At 63.0% G+C, this 16,161-nt stretch overlaps 2 protein-coding genes across 16 annotated transcripts in view; both read right to left on the bottom strand.

Annotated features, from left to right (window-relative positions):
* Positions 1-1,819: 1,819 nt before the first annotated feature.
* LOC104672555 (sushi domain-containing protein 2) lies at positions 1,820-9,375 on the bottom strand. Of its 2 annotated transcripts, XM_030914759.1 has the most exons (15): positions 9,262-9,375; positions 7,607-7,817; positions 7,228-7,379; positions 6,563-6,730; positions 5,923-6,097; positions 5,568-5,769; positions 5,295-5,380; positions 4,937-5,205; positions 4,708-4,851; positions 4,452-4,610; positions 3,416-3,664; positions 3,025-3,297; positions 2,732-2,908; positions 2,541-2,643; positions 1,820-2,456 (listed from the first exon to the last, which is right to left on the bottom strand). In XM_030914759.1, the coding sequence occupies exons 1-15, from the start codon at positions 9,335-9,337 to the stop codon at positions 2,432-2,434; spliced, it is 2,469 nt and encodes an 822-aa protein (XP_030770619.1). In that variant the 5' UTR covers positions 9,338-9,375; the 3' UTR covers positions 1,820-2,431. The 2 variants fall into 2 exon arrangements, with proteins under 2 accessions (XP_030770619.1, XP_030770620.1); XM_030914760.1 differs by lacking the exon at positions 3,416-3,664 and having other exon boundaries at positions 9,262-9,374.
* Positions 9,376-12,323: 2,948 nt separating this feature from the next.
* Positions 12,324-16,161, bottom strand: part of CABIN1 (calcineurin binding protein 1) — a 169,395-nt gene continuing 165,557 nt past the window's right edge. For 12 of the 14 annotated variants that reach the window (XM_030914771.1, XM_030914765.1, XM_030914762.1 and 9 more), the window contains 3 exons: positions 14,680-14,844; positions 13,148-13,461; positions 12,324-12,910 (listed from right to left, as the gene is read on the bottom strand). In XM_030914771.1, coding sequence (XP_030770631.1) covers positions 12,767-12,910; positions 13,148-13,461; positions 14,680-14,844 — 623 coding nt within the window. In that variant the 3' untranslated portion in view covers positions 12,324-12,766. The remainder of the gene's footprint in view (positions 12,911-13,147; positions 13,462-14,679; positions 14,845-16,161) is intronic. The other 2 variants (XM_030914773.1, XM_030914768.1) reach the window with 2 other exon arrangements.

A 16,161-nucleotide genomic window follows, 5' to 3' on the forward strand; every position in this document is an offset into this window, starting at 1 on the left:
GTCACTGGGAATGTCTGATGTCTGAGGGGCCACAGACAGGGCACCCTTTCTCCTGCTGGAAAGGGGAGGTGTGGGGGCAGACCAAGGGCCCATCCTGGAGGGAAATTGGTGGGGGTGGGGGAGCCCGAGGCAGGCCACACTTTGCTCTTAGGATGAAGTCTAAATGCCTTGGCCTGGCAGGGGAGGCCTTGGCTGGCCCCCACCCCTGCCATTCCGCAGATACCACTGCACTTCCTCTGAGCCTTTGCATAGACTGTTCCTCTACCCGGAACACCCTGTCCAACCAATCAGAGCTCTGAGAATCCAACCTGTTTCGTGACTTCAGTTCGGGGGCTGCCCTTGTCTGGGACACCCTCTAGTGGACCTGATGAGCTGCCAAGCTGCCCCTGACCCTCTTGGGCCCCCTGTAAACCTGTGCCCGCTCTCTCATGTCCAGGCCTTGACCAGGAAACTGACCTCTCACCCACTGACAGGTGGCTGGCCCAGGCCTGGCATGGCATAGGGTGCGCTGGGGATTCGGACAGTGGGAGGCGAGCCCTGCCTTACCTCATCTGTAGGGAGGAAACTGCCTGCCCAGCTGGCCAAGCGGCTGGCCCTCAGCCCCACCATGCCTGGAGGTCCAAACCGGGGGAATGGGGAAACAACAGAGTGAGATCTAGAAAGACAGGAAACCAGACCCCGTTCCCCTCTGTTAGCTTCCTGCCACTCCAGCCTGAAACCCTCTCAGCTCTGTTCCCGCACACGTGCCCCATCATACACATTCTCCTCCTTCAGGAAGGCCTCAGATGAGACCTGCCTCTGCCTCCCCAGCTCTCCCATTCGTCAAGGGCAAGGCTGAGTAGGTGGGAGGCCTGGACTCCCACCCTATGGTCAGTGCCTGCTGAATGACCTGGGGCGACCTGTGCAACCTCTTCAACACTCTTGAGATGGGGGGATGACCCAGGTGAGGGGAGGCGGAGGGGTGGGCTGTGCGCGGACCTTGGCCGAGGTTGTGACCAACCCTGTTGATCCAACTGCAGGGCGGGGCTGACTGCCCTCCCAACCTCCCGCCACCCAGACTCGCTGTTCCTACACTCTGCTGCTCCCATGTGGCCACTCCCAGCGCTGCAGGCCACACTGAGGCTGCTCAACTCCCCACCCGGTGTTCCCCACCCAGCTCCCAACCTCCAGCCTCACCCTCTCCAGCACTTTCTCCGAGACCTAAGGGGCAAATCTGACCAATGCTACCCTGCCTGAGCCCCCATTCAGGACCCTCTCCACAAAGGTTGATGGGCCCTGGTCATCCTCCAGCAGCCTCGGGGGCTGTGCCTCCATGCTAGGCCCCACAGGAAGTGCAGAGGAGGAGCTGCTCAGGTGCGCCATGGTGGCCTGAGGCCTGGGCTCTGTGCCCAGATTCTGGACATTCCTGGGCTAAGGAGCCTGGGCGCTGGTCTCCTGAGGACTTGGAGCTGACCCTGCCAGTGACTGCGCCCAGCCAAGGAGCTGAGGCTGCAGGGCAGTGCTTGCCAGAGCGTGCCAGGGCGTGGTGAGGGGGTGGCACCTGTGCTGGGGGAGGGCTGTCCCTCTCCATCTCTTGAGCAACCCAAGTGAGCCCTGTGCTGTGTTGGCGGCTTCCCCACCCCACGAGGCGGCCACAGTTCTCCATCCCACTGCACACATGGAGAGAGAGCCTGGGGAGGGAGCATCCCCGGCAACTGGCGTGTGGAAGAAGGAGGCAGGGCTCAGACCCGCCTCACTCTGGATACAGTTGGTGGTGACCCCGCGGGGTGGTCATGGAACTCTCCAGAACCAGGGCGCCGCATGAACACCAGGAGACCAGGGAAGGAAACAAGGCGCTTGTTTTCTCCTTGCACAGGCAGGGAGGGTGTTCCTGAGTGACCTTCCAGAAGAGTTCGAAATTACAAGCCTGGAGTCCCGAGGGAGGTCTCTGCCGCTGGGGGTCTTGCCGTCTGCCCTGGGGTTCTGGGGCCTGTCCTCACGCCATCCGGAGTCCCAGGCTGGGCCCAGGGGTCCAGGAATCAAGGCAGCACTGCACTGGTGCCCGCACGGTCAGGGAGCAGGCCTCCATAGATCAGCGGTCAGGGGCCCCGGCGTCAGGCTCTGGGGAGTGAGGTATTGGAATCTGAGGCTCAGGTGTGGGCGTGAAAGGGCTCAGGACACAGGTATTAGAATCCCAGGGTATGAAGTTTCAGGTCTGGGGATTAGAGCTGTGAGTATTTCCGAAACAGCACGGAGCGCTGCTAGCAGGGGGCTTGCGTGTTGGAAATCTGGGCCTCCTGCCTGGGGTCTGAGATGACAGAGTAGGGGGTTAAAGGCCCAGGTATCAAGTGTCTGGGTCCCAGGTGTCTGGTCCTGGGGATGCGGGAGTCGCAGGACTGGGGTGCCTGTTCTCAGGAGTCTTGGCCTGGTGCTCACAGACGAGATGCTCGCATCAGGGCTGTGTGCCCCAGATGTGCCTGCAGCAGAGACGCAGTTAGAGGTAGGCTTGGCGGTCCCACTGGTTGCCCCGGGGTCTCGGGACAGGGGCTGGGGGGTCTCACATGTTGCCCTTCCTGTGTCGCAGCAGCACATAGACAAGCGCAACCGCTGCCACCACCGAGAGGCCCCCAAAGATGATGCCCAACAGCACCGCGTAGCTGCGTCCTGGTGGGGGAGCAAGTGTCAGCGAGGGGCCCTCTGGGGTGGTGAGTGGGGACAGGTGCAGGCAGGTATATGAGCAGGGTGTCCTCACCTGGCTGGCACTCCGGGGTGGGTGAGGACCAGGTGCCATCAGCCTGGCAGTTGCTGGTCTCTGCCCCAGCCAGGCTGTAGCCGTTGTCACAGTGGAAATAGATGGTGGAACCCGCCAGGTACCTGTTGCCCTCCTTTTGTCCATTGGGAGGTGGGGCCAGCCAGCCACAGGACACGACTGGGATGGGGGCAGAGTGCAGACAACAGGCCTGAGCTGCCATGCATCCACACATCTGGCCACCCCAGGGGGTCCTGTCCCAGGACAAGGTGCCCACCTTCCCCGCCCACCCTCACCTGGCTGCAGACTCCGCATGCGACGCTGGTGCAGCTGGTGGGCCACTCGAGTGGCATTGCCCGTGCTCAGGCTCCCAGTGGCCGCCACATCGAAGTTGCAGAAATGATCGTCGCCACATAGTTTGGCTGCCTCTTGTGCCTGGCTGGGGTTGAGGGTGGTCTCACTGGCGAAGAGGGGCTCGAAGGTGGGGTCGTGCTTGGGTTGGTACAGGAAGTTGTGGACCAGGAACCAGGAGTCGTAGGTGAGCAGGGAAGACGCGTTGTGCACGGCCCCTGGAAGATACACGCCGGGGCCTGGCTGGCGTGGCTCCCCTTGGTCCCCAAGCCCCGCCCGTGCCGTGTGTCCCCCAGTCCCCGCCCTGTCTGCCCCATATACTCCACGGTCACCCACAGTCAGCCCCAAACAGGAACAGCTCCCGGGGACTGCTGCCCAGGGGCAGGACGCGCCCGCTGCGCAGGGTGAAGTCGTCGGTGGGGTCGTTGTTCAGTGTCCCAAGGAGGCCGTGCGTGTGGGTGAGGAAATTCTCAGGCAGCAGGACGGACACACTCAGGAACGGGCCCTGCACGCTGACCTCCAGGCCGGCCCCTGATGCCAGCATGATGGAGACCCTGTCCCCGGCAGCCACCGACAGGAACATTCCTGGGCACAAGTGGGACGGGTCAGGTCACCTGCTGCGGACACCACGTTCTGCCCTCCCGCAGCCCCAGGACAGGGTGGTTGGCACCCAGGGGCTGTGGGTGAGGACACCTGCAGGGGAAGGGAGGGCGTCCAGAGAGCCAATTCTGCTGACCATGACCCTCCACCACCCCTTCCATGCTTGCGATGGAACCCCCAGCGGCACCTGAGGTGCAGCCCCTGCGGTGAACCCCCCATGTTGAGATGCACGTGTGGGTCCCTCTGGCCTTGGCTGCAGCAGCCACACCTGCCTGGGCACGTCCCGAGGGTCCTTGGACCCTCAGTGCTGACAGGCCCCTCCCAGGTCCCCACCCATCCCAACCAGGAATCATTTCATTCGCTCAGTTCCCTAAGGCAAGGGGTCCGGATGCTGGAGCTACCACTTGCCAGGGACATCCTTAACCGTGCAGGGCTGGCGACCTTGCAGTGGCTTTTGAGGACTGAGGGAGCGACAGGAGCACAAGAGTGGCTCTTTGCAGGCCAGTGGTGAACGTTACCGGGTGAGTTCCCTCCAGACGGCTCCCGGGATGTTCCGTAGGGAGGACATGTCTCCCCGTCCTGGCCTCTTGGCTTTTGACCAGGTGGGTACGATGTGGGCACCTCGGTGGGTGTGAAGGCCTGAGATCGGACCACCAAGGCCTCTAGCCAGGGCTGGGAGAGGCGTGAAGGCCCAGGGCTTCCCCTCAGTCTCCCCGCAGGAATGGGGAGGAGGTGAGGGCAGCCCGCAGCCTCGCGTGGCTGAACTACTCACCCTTCAGGTCCATCCAGCTCTGCTCGGCGAAGCTCAGAACCTCCTGGTTCAGCAGCACCTCCAGACCTCTGGTCCTGTTGGCCAGCCTGACCTCCACCACATCTGAGTTGCCTTCCTGGACGGCCACTGCGGTCAGCCCCGTGCCACGGGTCTGCGTGCCTGTGGTGGTGGGAGTGGAATGGGCGCCACTTGGCTCCAGCCTCCCACCTTGGATCTACCCCATGCCACCCAGAGCAGCCCCTAGCCCTGGCCTCACCGTTGGACATCCTCCCGGGCTGGGCCCGCGCCTGCACCCTCAGGTCAGTCAGTACTGCCTCTAGCAGCACGTACTCTCCGCGCCCATTGAATGTGAAATTGGTGCCGTCAAAGGTCACAAAGTGTGGGTCTCCGAAGGCGGAGGCTGGGGTGAGAGTGGAGGGTCAGGTGGGGTACACCCCAGCCCAGCCCGATCTTTCCCAGGGTCTGAGGCACAGGATGGCACCCACCCAGTCGCGGGGGCCGGTAGTTGCGGCAGTCACTGGAGGGCCGCCGTTGCATGTAGCGGGGGCAGTCGGGTGCCCAGAGGCAGCAGTAATAGAAGCTGAGGACATCGTAGAGCCAGTGAGACATGCCAGGCACTCGGGGTGGCGTGCGGAATGGGGGTGCGCCCCAGTCATGGCCACGGTCGGGAGTGCTGCCGCTGCTGGAGTCGGCCGTCAGGAGCTGCGTCCCATCTGCTGTGTAGCAGCACTGCTGACCCGAGCCATACCGAGGGCTGCGGGAGCCAGTGGGTCAGGGCCAGGCCACTGTTGGGAGCCTACCCCTGTCCCCAATCCCCACCCCGGCCCCAGCCTGGGGGCTCACCTGGCCTGCACAGAGCGCACACAGTGCACGGCCCCGGGGTGGTAGGTGCACACGCTGCCCTGCTCCATGTCACAGCCGTAGTCTGTCTGCAGAGCAGCAGGTGGCCGTCACCCAGTGGCCTCCAGTTCTGTCATCCCCTTCCCGAGGCCAACCCTGCAGGGGCCCTGAGACCCCCGCCCCACTCTCCAGGACACCGTCTGCCTCCCCTGATGCTGTCCTCAGTGGGGAGGCGATCCCCTCATCCCCGCTCCTGGGCCCTGATGGGAGGCTCACGAAGAAGCGGCCGGAGTCAGCCCGGGCCTGGGTCAGGGTGCAGGGGCAGTCCGGCAGCTCCTCCAGGAAGTTGGGCAGCTGATCCTCCAGCTCCTCCCAGGCCTGGCACTGAGTGCGTGCCCAGGCCACAGGGTCCTCTCGGAAGTCATCGCTCAGGTGCCAGGCCAGCGCGTGGTCATTGGTCCAGAGCGCCTGCACGTCCCTGTGGAGACAATGATGCTAGAGCTGGGGCCAGGCCACACCATCCCGTGGTCGCCCACTCTCCGCACCCCCGACCCGGGCTGCCCAGGCAAGCACAATGGGCCGCAGGCAGCCGGGCCCTCCGCCCATCCCCTGCGCCTCCACGCCTTCTTACTTCTGCCCCGCGTAATTTTTGCTGTCGATGATTCGAAGTGCACCCACTCGCCATCTCTGGTAGCTGAGAGGAGCAGGTCTTGGGGTGAAGGTGAAAGAGCCGGAGTTGGGGATGTGTGTGGCCAGGGGGTACAGGTACGACCACTTTGCAGTCCACTCCTGTGAGTAGGGCATTCCTGAGGGAGAGGAGGCCTGGTTAGCCCTGGGGCTTCTTGGAGGCCTGGCCCCAGGCCTTGGCACCTACAGCAGCCCGACAGGTGGGTGGATGGACTGCCAGGCGGTCCCCTTAGGAGGGGTTGTTCTAGCAGGGACCCTGGCTTGGGTGACCACCACCTCCTGCCACACTCCAGGATCCATGTCCCTGCTGGAAGCCGGGCCCAGGGCCATGCCAGCCGTGCAGGGGTTCCGCATGAGCCTCCTCCCCGGGAGCCAGGCCCCACGCAGCTGCCCCCTCCCACCTGCCTGACCCCCCTGGCCTGCACTTCCCTCCATCCGAATCCCCAGTCTCTGCCTGGAATCCCCTTCCCTCCTCAGCCCCACCTGGGAAGTCCCCTCCTGCCCCCACACAGCTGGAACTCCCTTCCTCCCACCTCTGGGGGCCCAAAGCTCTGGATGCCACCCCAGCCCTCAGCTGGCCTCACCTGTCTCTTCATAGCCCCACAGCTCGATGGTGACGGTCTGTGTGGGCATCGCCTCAACGTGCCAGGTCAGGCTGAGGTTGCCTGAGGTGTTGGCGGTGCCATAGTATTGCCAACGCGTCTCGTTCACTAACTCGCTCTTTTCCATCATTGACACTTTGTTGGGGTGCACTGGGCAGGGGAGGTGAGGGGTGAGTGAGGGCCTGGGCCCAGAGTGTGCAGGGAGGAGGCCCTAAGGCTTCAAGGGCTGTGGGAGCCCCCAGGGCCAATGCATGGCAGCAGCTGCGTGATGGTCTCTCCGGCCCTCACGGCAGAAAAGGACACTGAGGCCGCAGAGGCAGGGGCCTGCACTCCCTCCACTGCCAACGCCTCTAGCCTCCATGCGGCTTCTCCCCTGCCCTGGTGTGGCGGAGCTCAGTGGATAGGCACCGGCCCACCTCTCTAGGGACCCCTGCAGCTCCCACTCACTCTGGGCTGGGATCGCTGTCTGGATGCCAGGGAGTGGAAAGGAGCTGAAGGAACTCTCGCAGGCGGGCAGGCCTCCTAAGGGACTGGTTCAGCCAAAGTGGCAGGGCACGGGCCGGCCAAGTCTTGGTGTGCATAAATTAGCGCTGGGGAAAGTCCCTGTGGGGGCAGGCTGTGGGCAGGGAGGAGGGCTGAGGGCTCACCAGCCAGCCAGGTGCCCGCGCGAGGGAAGGAGTGGCCGTTGTCCAGTGAGATGGTGAAGGGGACGCGGCCGCTCTCATAGAGCAGGGGTGACACACAGTGCACTTGCCCAGAGGAGTCCACATGGCCGAGGGTCTGGATGCTCTCCTTAAATCTAAGGGCATGGTGGTGGTAGGAGGGGCTGGGCCATGGCAGGCTGAGCCTCTCGACAGTCCGGGCCCCCGACCTCCCTGGGGAACCCAGCCAGCCAGCTGTCCCTGTGCCCTCCTGCCTGTCCTGGGTCCGAGGGGCTCCACTCAGCCAGCCAGTGGGTCTGAGCCCTCAGCACGCACGGGGATAGGGGTGTGGGGCCCCGGTGTCCGGCCTCCTGGGCTTCCCAACCTGCAGATCACACTGGTGTCTGTGGGGCTGGACATCTTGAAGTGCTGCACCACAAAGTCCTTGCCGCCCATCATGGAGCCTGAGTAGGGCAAGATCTCCAGGCAGAAGTCCCGGAAATCTAAGCAGCAGGTGCCAAGGCCGGAGCACGTCGGGTGGCAGGAACACGGCCCGTCCAGGGCGCCACAGCGCATGGAGCAGCTGTCTTGGGCATCTGGAGGAGAGGATGCTGAGGGCCTGGGCCGGCGGGTGCTGGACTGGCTGCCCAATGTGCAAGGCCTGTCTCTGTTCCTCCCACAGCCCATTGGACAGCAGCATCCCAGGAGAACGCTGGCCGGGAGCTGCACTGGCCACCACGTGGACACGGCAGAAAGGCACAGGGCCCGTGGGGATGGGATGAATCTTAGCACAGACCATCTGGCTGTTGCCCTGATGGGCTAGAATGCAACGAGAAGAGGCAAAAGGCTGCATCCTCTCAGCCCTGCAGGGTCAGGAGAAGTCCCTGGGCATGACTATACTTCAGCCACCAAGTCCTCTATCCCACAGGTGGGGGTCCTCAGAGGGCCACGGTAGCCGGAGCCCTCGACCTCTCTTGGTTCCCCAGGGTGTCTGTGGACAGCGCATCTTCTGGGGGCCCTGAAGCCTGCAGAACCCCTCTTGCTTGCCTGGACTGAGGTGGGGGACATGGCTGCCAAGAGTCCCATTCAAGGCCTGGTAGGGAATGATGCAGGGTCTGAACTTGACCCTTCTCGCTCTCCCAGGGACTGTAATTGAGACCCCAAAGAGAACCCCGCCCTCAGGGCAGAAGGCCAGGGCTGCTCCCCTCCTTTTTGGGGAGAGGAGGGACATTTCAAGCAGGGGTCCCAGCAGTGGGGAAAGGGAAGTGGGGGTGCACACTGTGAGGGGCTGTGAGCGCCGGGCCCAAAGCATCTCCTATGGGCCATGAGACCTGTGGCAGGGCCATATCTCCAGGGGCTGGCATAAAGGAAGGGTTGCAGGGAGGGACTGGGGCGGGTACCTGCACCCAGGCCGGAATCGCATGTCCCTGGCTCTTCCCCATCCCCCGTCAAAAGAGGCCAGTCGAGGGCCAGGCCCGGGCCTGAGCCACCCCGCTGCCCCACTCCACTAAGTGCAGTGCCTGGCACTTAAGAGCAACAATAAATATGTACTGGCCAAGGATGTGGTGGCGCACAGGGATCAGAGAAGGAGGCCGAGAGATGGTTGTAAGTAAGATAAGTGGCAGGAGGGTGAATGGGAAATGGGGTGGGGGGTGGCCTGTGGCCAGTGTCCTGGTTCTAGAGTTCGGGGCTTCCCCTAGACTTTCCCGGATTCAGCCCCACCCTGATGAGGACCCACAATCCTGGCTCCCCCTCTGCGATCCCGCCCTGTCAGGACTGGGGACGCAGGCTGAGGCCTCTGCTGGTCTCCCCCGCCTCCCTCCTAGCTCCCAGTGGGTTTAGGGTGGGCCTGGCTCAGATCTCCCATCCCCATGGGCTGTCCCACCACATGGACCCTCAGAATTTCTTCCCACCACCCCTAGCACAGCCACAGATGGCCTGACAGATGGACAGAGGCTGAGCCCAGAGGGGCGTCTGCCCAGGCCTGGCTGCAGCCAGATGGACAGACAGATGGGGGCACAGAAGGGCAGGGAGGCATACCTGCTGCGGGTCCAGGGCCTGGGCCGGGGGTTGTCGCCAGCAGCAGCAGGGCCCAGGGCAGGAGGGCTGGCTTCATGGTGCAGTCTGTGTCTGCAGCCAGCAGTGCAGTGGCTCTGAGGCGAGGCGGCCAGAGAAGCTCACTCCCAGCCGGCCTGGCCCCGCCCGCCCTGCACTCTGCGGCACCGCCCCGCCCTGCCCCGCCCCTCCCCGCCGGGTCCCCTCTCAAAGTCCACAGGTGCCTGCGTGGACCAGCAAGGCCCAACCTGCCCCGTTAGCACATTCCTGGCCCGCAGGCATGGGTCGGCCCTGGGACCCTGTGGGAGGGTGAGGAGGCTGGAGCCTCCAGCTCTAGGGCCTTTGGCAGGCCATAAGCTGGATGTCCAGAGGCCAAAGCTCAGACCCCGGGTCCCAGCCCCGCCCTGTGTGCAGGGTGTGCCAGGCGGGGCTGCAGCAGAGGATGGGATGCACAGGGTGGGTAAGGCAGGGCTGTTTAAGCTCCAGGCAGGATTCCAGCCTCTGTGGCCCTGACATTGACCTCCATCTCTAGCCCTCATCTTCCTGCAGGAAGGAGGTGCTCCCAACTCATTCTCCAGGGGATACGGGAGCTGTTTGGGTCAGACACAGGCTGAGCCCTGGGGCCGAGGCAGCTCTGCAGGGGACCCCTCTGGAGGGAGGAAAGAGGGAGGGGAGAGGAGGTACCCAAGCCCAGCTGGGGGCCCAGAAGGGAGACAGGGCCCATCCCCGGGCTCCAGAGATGCCACCACACTGGGGAGCCTTGGCTCTCCCAGCCACACCTAATCCTGCCACTCAGAGTTTGCATAATCTAATCAGTGTTTCCCTCCCCTTCTTGAGCAGATGAGGAAACTGAAGCTCAGATGTGGACAGGCAAGGTCAAGCCAGGCCCATGGTGGCTTTTGGGAACCCCTGCAGCCAGGGTGGGTGGTAAGGGCTGTGGCCTGGGACTTGTCACTTGGGCCCTGCCACCTGGGCTGTATGTCCAGACAGGTGGGTGGTCCTCTCCCAGCTGCAGCTTCTCAAGGTGTCCAAAAGGGACTCTTGCCACACTTGCAGGAAGTCAGAGCTGGCCCCAGGGCATGAGCTTAGGCCATCTGGTCTCTGATCTGCCCAGCACTTGGGGCCAGGCCAGCCCATTATTCCCCGGCCTGTTCTCTCTCTTGCCTGGGTGGTGCCTGCTGGGAACCACAGGGTGTTGGCAGCCACCTGTGGCTCTAGAGAGGTGGCCCCTTCTGAAGGTGTTAGAGGCGTGCGCTGGGGGACTTGGCTCCTGAGTCCCCACACACAGCTGTTCCAGGGAAGCCACACCCGCATTTGATGTCTTCCCACCTCCCAAAGACATTTGATGAGAGGCCCTCAAGACCTTCAGCTTCTCAGGGACTGTTTCCAGAGGGGAGAAAGCCCCTTAACCTACAACGGTGCTCAGGGCACCTCTGCAGGTGAGTGTCCTGTGAGTGGACACTCAGGTGCTGAGCCAGGGAGATAGCCTGTCTCCTGATCCCAGGCTGGCGAGGGCACTCATCCCAGGTCCAGGGCTGAGGTTGCTCCCTACAGCACTGGGTACAGGGGAGGGTCCGAGGTGTCCGTCCTCCTGTAGGTGAGGCTCCGGGGAGGGGTGTTGGGGCTCAGCTGAGACGGTTCCCAGCAACAGGAGGACGAAGAGCTGCTCCTTCCTGTTTCTGGCCTGGGCACCCTTGCTGTGCGTGTCTGGAGATGATGGAAGTGCGGTAGGGGCTAGGTGTGCAGTCTGGGAAGCTCCTTACCCCAGGCCCTGCAGGGAGGGGGCGTCAGCTGAGTAACTGCGGCCGGCCGGCTCATCTCAGCCCTCCAAAGGCAGGTTCAGCCAGAACCATCTAGGGCCGCCAAGCCTCTGGTTCCACAAGGGCGGTGCCCAGCCCTTTACGCCTTCCTTCCTGGGTGGTGGGTGTGTCCAGCCCATGAGAGGCACAGGGCAGTAAGGAGGATCCCCATCTCCATCCTGGACAGAGAGCCTGCTCCATAGGCGGTCTCAGGGGCCAGGAGGGCCCCTGCGGTGCTGGGAGGGGAAGAGGGTGGTGAAGGGTGGGTTTGGGCCCCTGGAATCTGTGCATCCCCAAAACAGATGGGCCTGGAGCCTTCAGGGGCAGGGCCAGCTTTGGGGACTTGTTTAATGCTCTGTGGGGGCTGCCTTAAAATCCTTAATCATTTTTTATCAGGCATGGTGGCTCACGCCTGTAATCTCAGCAGTTTGGGAAGCCAAGGTGGGTGGATCTCTTGAGGCCAGGAGTTCGAGACCAGCCTGGCCAATATGGTGAAACTCCATCTCTACTAAAAATGCAAAAATTGCCGGGAGTGGTGGCGTATGCCTGTGGTCTCAGCTACTTGGGAGGCTGAGGCAGGAGAATCGCTTGAACCCGAAAGGCGGAGGTTTAGTGAGCTGAGATCGCGCCACTGCACTCCAGCCTGGGAGACGGAGTGAGACTGCTTCAAAAAAAAAAAAAAAAAAAAAGAAAGAAAAAGAAAAAAGAAAAAAGAAAAAAAAGAAAAGAAAAAAAAATCCTTAATCATTTTTGAACAAGGGGCTTCATATTTACGTCCTGCACTGAGCCCCACAGCTATTCTCTTGACCGGCCCTGTTAGGGCGACGGTGTTGGGACTAAGTTTCCTCCCTGCCGGCCCCATCCCCCCTTTCCCTCCCTGACAGCCCCTCCTCCCAGCCTCTCAGCAGCCCCAGTCCTGCCTGCCCTCCCACCATACAGCCTCCCACCCACCGACAGCTGGGGGAGTTCTGGGGATGCACCTAACACCCCTTTGAGGCCCGGCTCCAGCTGCACTGGAGGCATCTGCCTGGCCCAGCCCCAAACCGGCACTCTCCTTACCCCACTGGGCACCCCCAGTTGCTGCTTTGGTTGCCTGGCTGATCCCTGAGATGCTGGAGAAGGAGGGAGGCTGGGCCCTGCCCTATGGCCTATGGCAGTAAAGGCCCAGGCCCAGAATCCCTGGGGACAGCAACCCTCCGCCCGAGACTCTGCCGGATTGCCCCCAGAGGTGAGCAAAGAGGCAAAGACAACTGTTCCATCTTTATTAGAAAAGCAACCAAAAAAAGTGAGGGGCGAGCCTGGCCCTAAAGGACCCCTCCACTGTGACACAGGCACAGCCGGCTCATCCCGGCGTCGAGGGGTGGACATGGCCAGCTGGGTGTGGGCAGATTTACAAAGTCAACATTTCATAGAAAAGGATGCCGCCTGGCGTGCAGATGGCAACCGATCCACCTTCACATGGCTAAGGTGGGCCCCTCCACCTCTGGGCTCCCACGTGGTGTGCACAGCCCTGACCTGGGTACAGGGAGGATGCCATGAGGAGGTGGACTAGGCAGGCCTGGGGGCTGTGTGGGGAGTGGCATCCCATGTGGGCCTCTGGCCCTGCCCAGGGTCCAGGCTGAGGGGGCATTCCAGGGCATCCCAGGCCTGGCCGGTCTCCTGGGGCGTGGCGGTGGGGCTGCAGGGGCCCCTCAAATGTCCATGTAGTCATCGTCCTCGTCTGTCTCGCTCTCCAGCGAGGACTCCTGGCTGGATGTCTCCAGGACCTCCAGGGCCGGCTGGCACAGGCTTTCCTTCCTCACATTGGCAGCAGACTGGGCAGAAAGGATGGCTGACTGCAGAGAGGGCCGAGTGGGGCACTAGTCAGGGATGGCTGGGCTCTGCCCCAAACCCCTCTGCCACCTTCACCCTTGCCCCAGGTTCCCGATTCACCCTTACCCCTGCCCCAGGCCCCATTGCCATCCTCATCTATACCCCTAGGCCCTCCTGCCACCCCCACCCCCGCCCTAGGTCCCCTTGTAACCTGTGCCGCCCACCCACACACGTGGCTCCGGCCCAGTCCCTGAGGTCACCTTCAGCTTCTGCTTGGTCTCCTCCGAGATGCTGCCTTTGGGGGAGAGCAGGGTTGGGGTGGGTGGCGTAACGGTGATCTCAGGGGGGAACTTGGTGGCGGCGGAGGGGATGACCAGCTTTGGCATGTTGGGCAGGGGGCGGGACTTAGCCCGGCTGGGCTCTGCCTTGCCTGGGTGACCCTCTGGTGGCTGGCCACTCCCACCGCTGGGGGCCTTGGAGCTGGCGGCTGTTGGGGGAGAGCTCAGGGACTGAGTCTCACTCGCAGCCTCCTGAGCCTCCCCTTCCCTTCTCGGCTCAGGCCTCAGTTTCCCCTCTGGAAGACAAAGGGACCAAGAGCACCTCCTGCCTGCTGTATCACACAGTGAGCACTTTATCTCGTCCCCACCGGTCCTGGGTCTTTATGCTGTGTAGTTTGTGCCAGCTGGCAGGCTCCAAGGCTTCTACCTTGGGCAGATACTTGGCTCAAGCCTGCAGGGACCCAACTCTGGCCCTGGGCTGTGGGGAGCTGGGACTGTGAACCTCACCCAGTAACACCATGAACTCAAAAAGCCCAGGGCCTGAGACTCCCCGAGCCTTGCTGGGTTCTGCAAGACCTCCAGGCATCATGCTTGCATGAACTGTCACATTCCCACAACCATCCTAGGACCCATGTCCTATTGGTGTCTATGCCCCAGGGAGGACACTGAAGCCCCGAGCTGGTCACTCAGCCAGGCATGGTCACTGGGCTGGCCCCAGGGCCTCCACTTTCACCTCATCCTCCCGGGGGAGCAAGGGCTGAGTTTGCCCAGAGCCTGAAGGCTGGGACAGTTGCAGGCCTGGCAGCCTCTAGGGAGCTGCATGAGCTGGGAGGACCTGGCTGGCCTGGCTCGCCTCCACATTCCTCTGCAGCCCCATGGCTTTAAAAGGAATGGAGTTTACACAGAGCCCATGCCTGGCCCCCAGGGGCTGGCGCCAGATCCTGCCATCCCGAGTGGTCTGTGGGAGGCCCACGCCAGGAGGAGTCCCCAAGGGGCCTGCCTGGTTGGAGCAGCTGGTGGGAACAGGCCGGATAGAGGCCGGGGCTAGAATCTGATGTGGTTGCCAACAGGGACGCCTGCTTGGCCCAGCCCAACCTGTCCACCCTTCTGCCTGCTGCTGATGTCCCTCAAGTGTCTGTCATGGGGACCATGCTCCTCCCTGTCCATGGCTGCCCGTCTTTCCCCACTCTGGGCTCAGCCTGGGTTTTGCAGTGCGTCCAAGCAGGCTGCCTGCCCTCGCTAGTACCCTTCCGTGATGCCAGGGACAGAATAAGCCTCTGGTGTCCCTCTTTACCCAGCCCCTGACACAATGGGCCATGAGCCAAACTCTTCAGCCTGGGCCTCTCCCTTGGCTCCCCTGTCCAGCCTGCACTACCCCCATTTCCTCCCCATCTCATTCCATGGGGCATCCCCAGGCCCTGCCCTCCAAGGCCAGGCCAGGAAACCCACCCTGGCTGCCAGTTGTGAGGCAGCGTCCTGCGGGCTGGTGCTGGGCTGCTCCCAACTCGCCTTACCCTGGCTGCAGGTGGGCTCGGCGCCTGTCCCTGGGGCAGCCTCTGCTGGCCAGCAGTGTGGCTCTGCTGGGGAACTTGTGGGGGCCGTCTTCACTTGTGGACTGCGCCGTGACTCCTGGGGTGGGAAGCCCGTGCCCTCTGCCACTCTCGCCAGCTCTTCTCCCTCTGTGGGGACATGGGCTCACTGCGGGTAATGGATTCATCCACCCCACAGGCTCCTATGCATCTGTGCCAGGTCCCATGGGCCCAGGCTGTGCCCTGGGACACTGGGCAGGGGAGCATGGCCAATGCTGGGGTCCTGGTTGAGGAGTCTCTCCCCTCCACAGGGCAGCCCGGGTTGGTGCTGCCAAGAAATCACTCACCACCCAAGAGGACACTGGTGGGGGCTGGCTCCCCACCCCCAGAGGGCTCCCCGCCCCCAAGAGGGCTGTACACCTGACCCAGTGGGGCCACACCTGAGTCTTCGAGGCCCAGCCTCTCTAAGATCCCATCACAAGGCAGTGAGAGGGGATGCGGGGTGGTGTCCACTCTCCCTCCAGCTCACATAAGCAGCATTCAGAAACAAGGTCAGGACTGAAACCCAAACAACCCAGCTAAGACCAAAGTGGACGCTGGCACTGTGGCTCCTGTCCAGCCAGCCACATCTTTCCTGGCCTGAGGCAGGGGCCAGGAATTGGGCTCAGTTGTGTTGAGGCCAGGATGGGCCTAAGAGGCAAATGCTGTCCATACGGCTGCTGGTCAGGCGGTTACTCAGCATCGGTCCCCAGTTCCCAGGCCTCCAGGCCCTGCCCCCACCCTCCACACGGCCCTCACTTCCCTTGCTGCTCCCCGTCTTCTCACTCAGGCCTGGACTCTCCCACCACACTGTTCATCAACCACTGCCTTTCCAGCCCGCCCCCGCCTCCCCATCCCACTCCTCTGCCAGGAAGCCCTCTTTCCTCTCCAGCAGGGGGTGCCAGCTCCCCTCCTTGGTCAGTAGGAGTGACAGCTCCCAGTACAAAGGTGGGGCCAGCAGGAGACTGCTGGGCTAGGCAGAGGCCTCAGGAGCCATGGCCATGCCCATCGGGCTGCTCTGCCTGAGGCTCCTGCCCCAGGCTGGCTGAGGCCTTGTCTCAAGCCTCCACCCCCTTGGGCCACTCCCTCCTATGCTCACTGTCATTCCTAGGTCCAGCCCCAGAAACAGTATCTGGCAAGGATGAGTTCCTCAGAAGGCTCCTCCTGCCAAGCTCCCAGCCACTCCCCTACCTCCTGCAGGCAGGACAGGGCTCACCAGGGCTGGATAGACACCCACGAAGCAGGCCTTCTCTCAGTCCTGTGGCCCTTCCACAGGCAGACAGCCTGGCTGGACACACCCCTCAGTGGGGGTGGAAGGGCAGGCACCTGGCTTTCTTGCTGTGGCATTCTGCAGGAGGAGGCAGGGGCAGGCACCCTCCCTCCCCAGGCTACCTGGCTGCCTTGTGAGGAGCACTATGGTGGGGGGGC

Source organism: Rhinopithecus roxellana, chromosome 13, assembly GCF_007565055.1.
Source record: "Rhinopithecus roxellana isolate Shanxi Qingling chromosome 13, ASM756505v1, whole genome shotgun sequence".
Classification (NCBI taxonomy): domain Eukaryota; kingdom Metazoa; phylum Chordata; class Mammalia; order Primates; family Cercopithecidae; genus Rhinopithecus; species Rhinopithecus roxellana.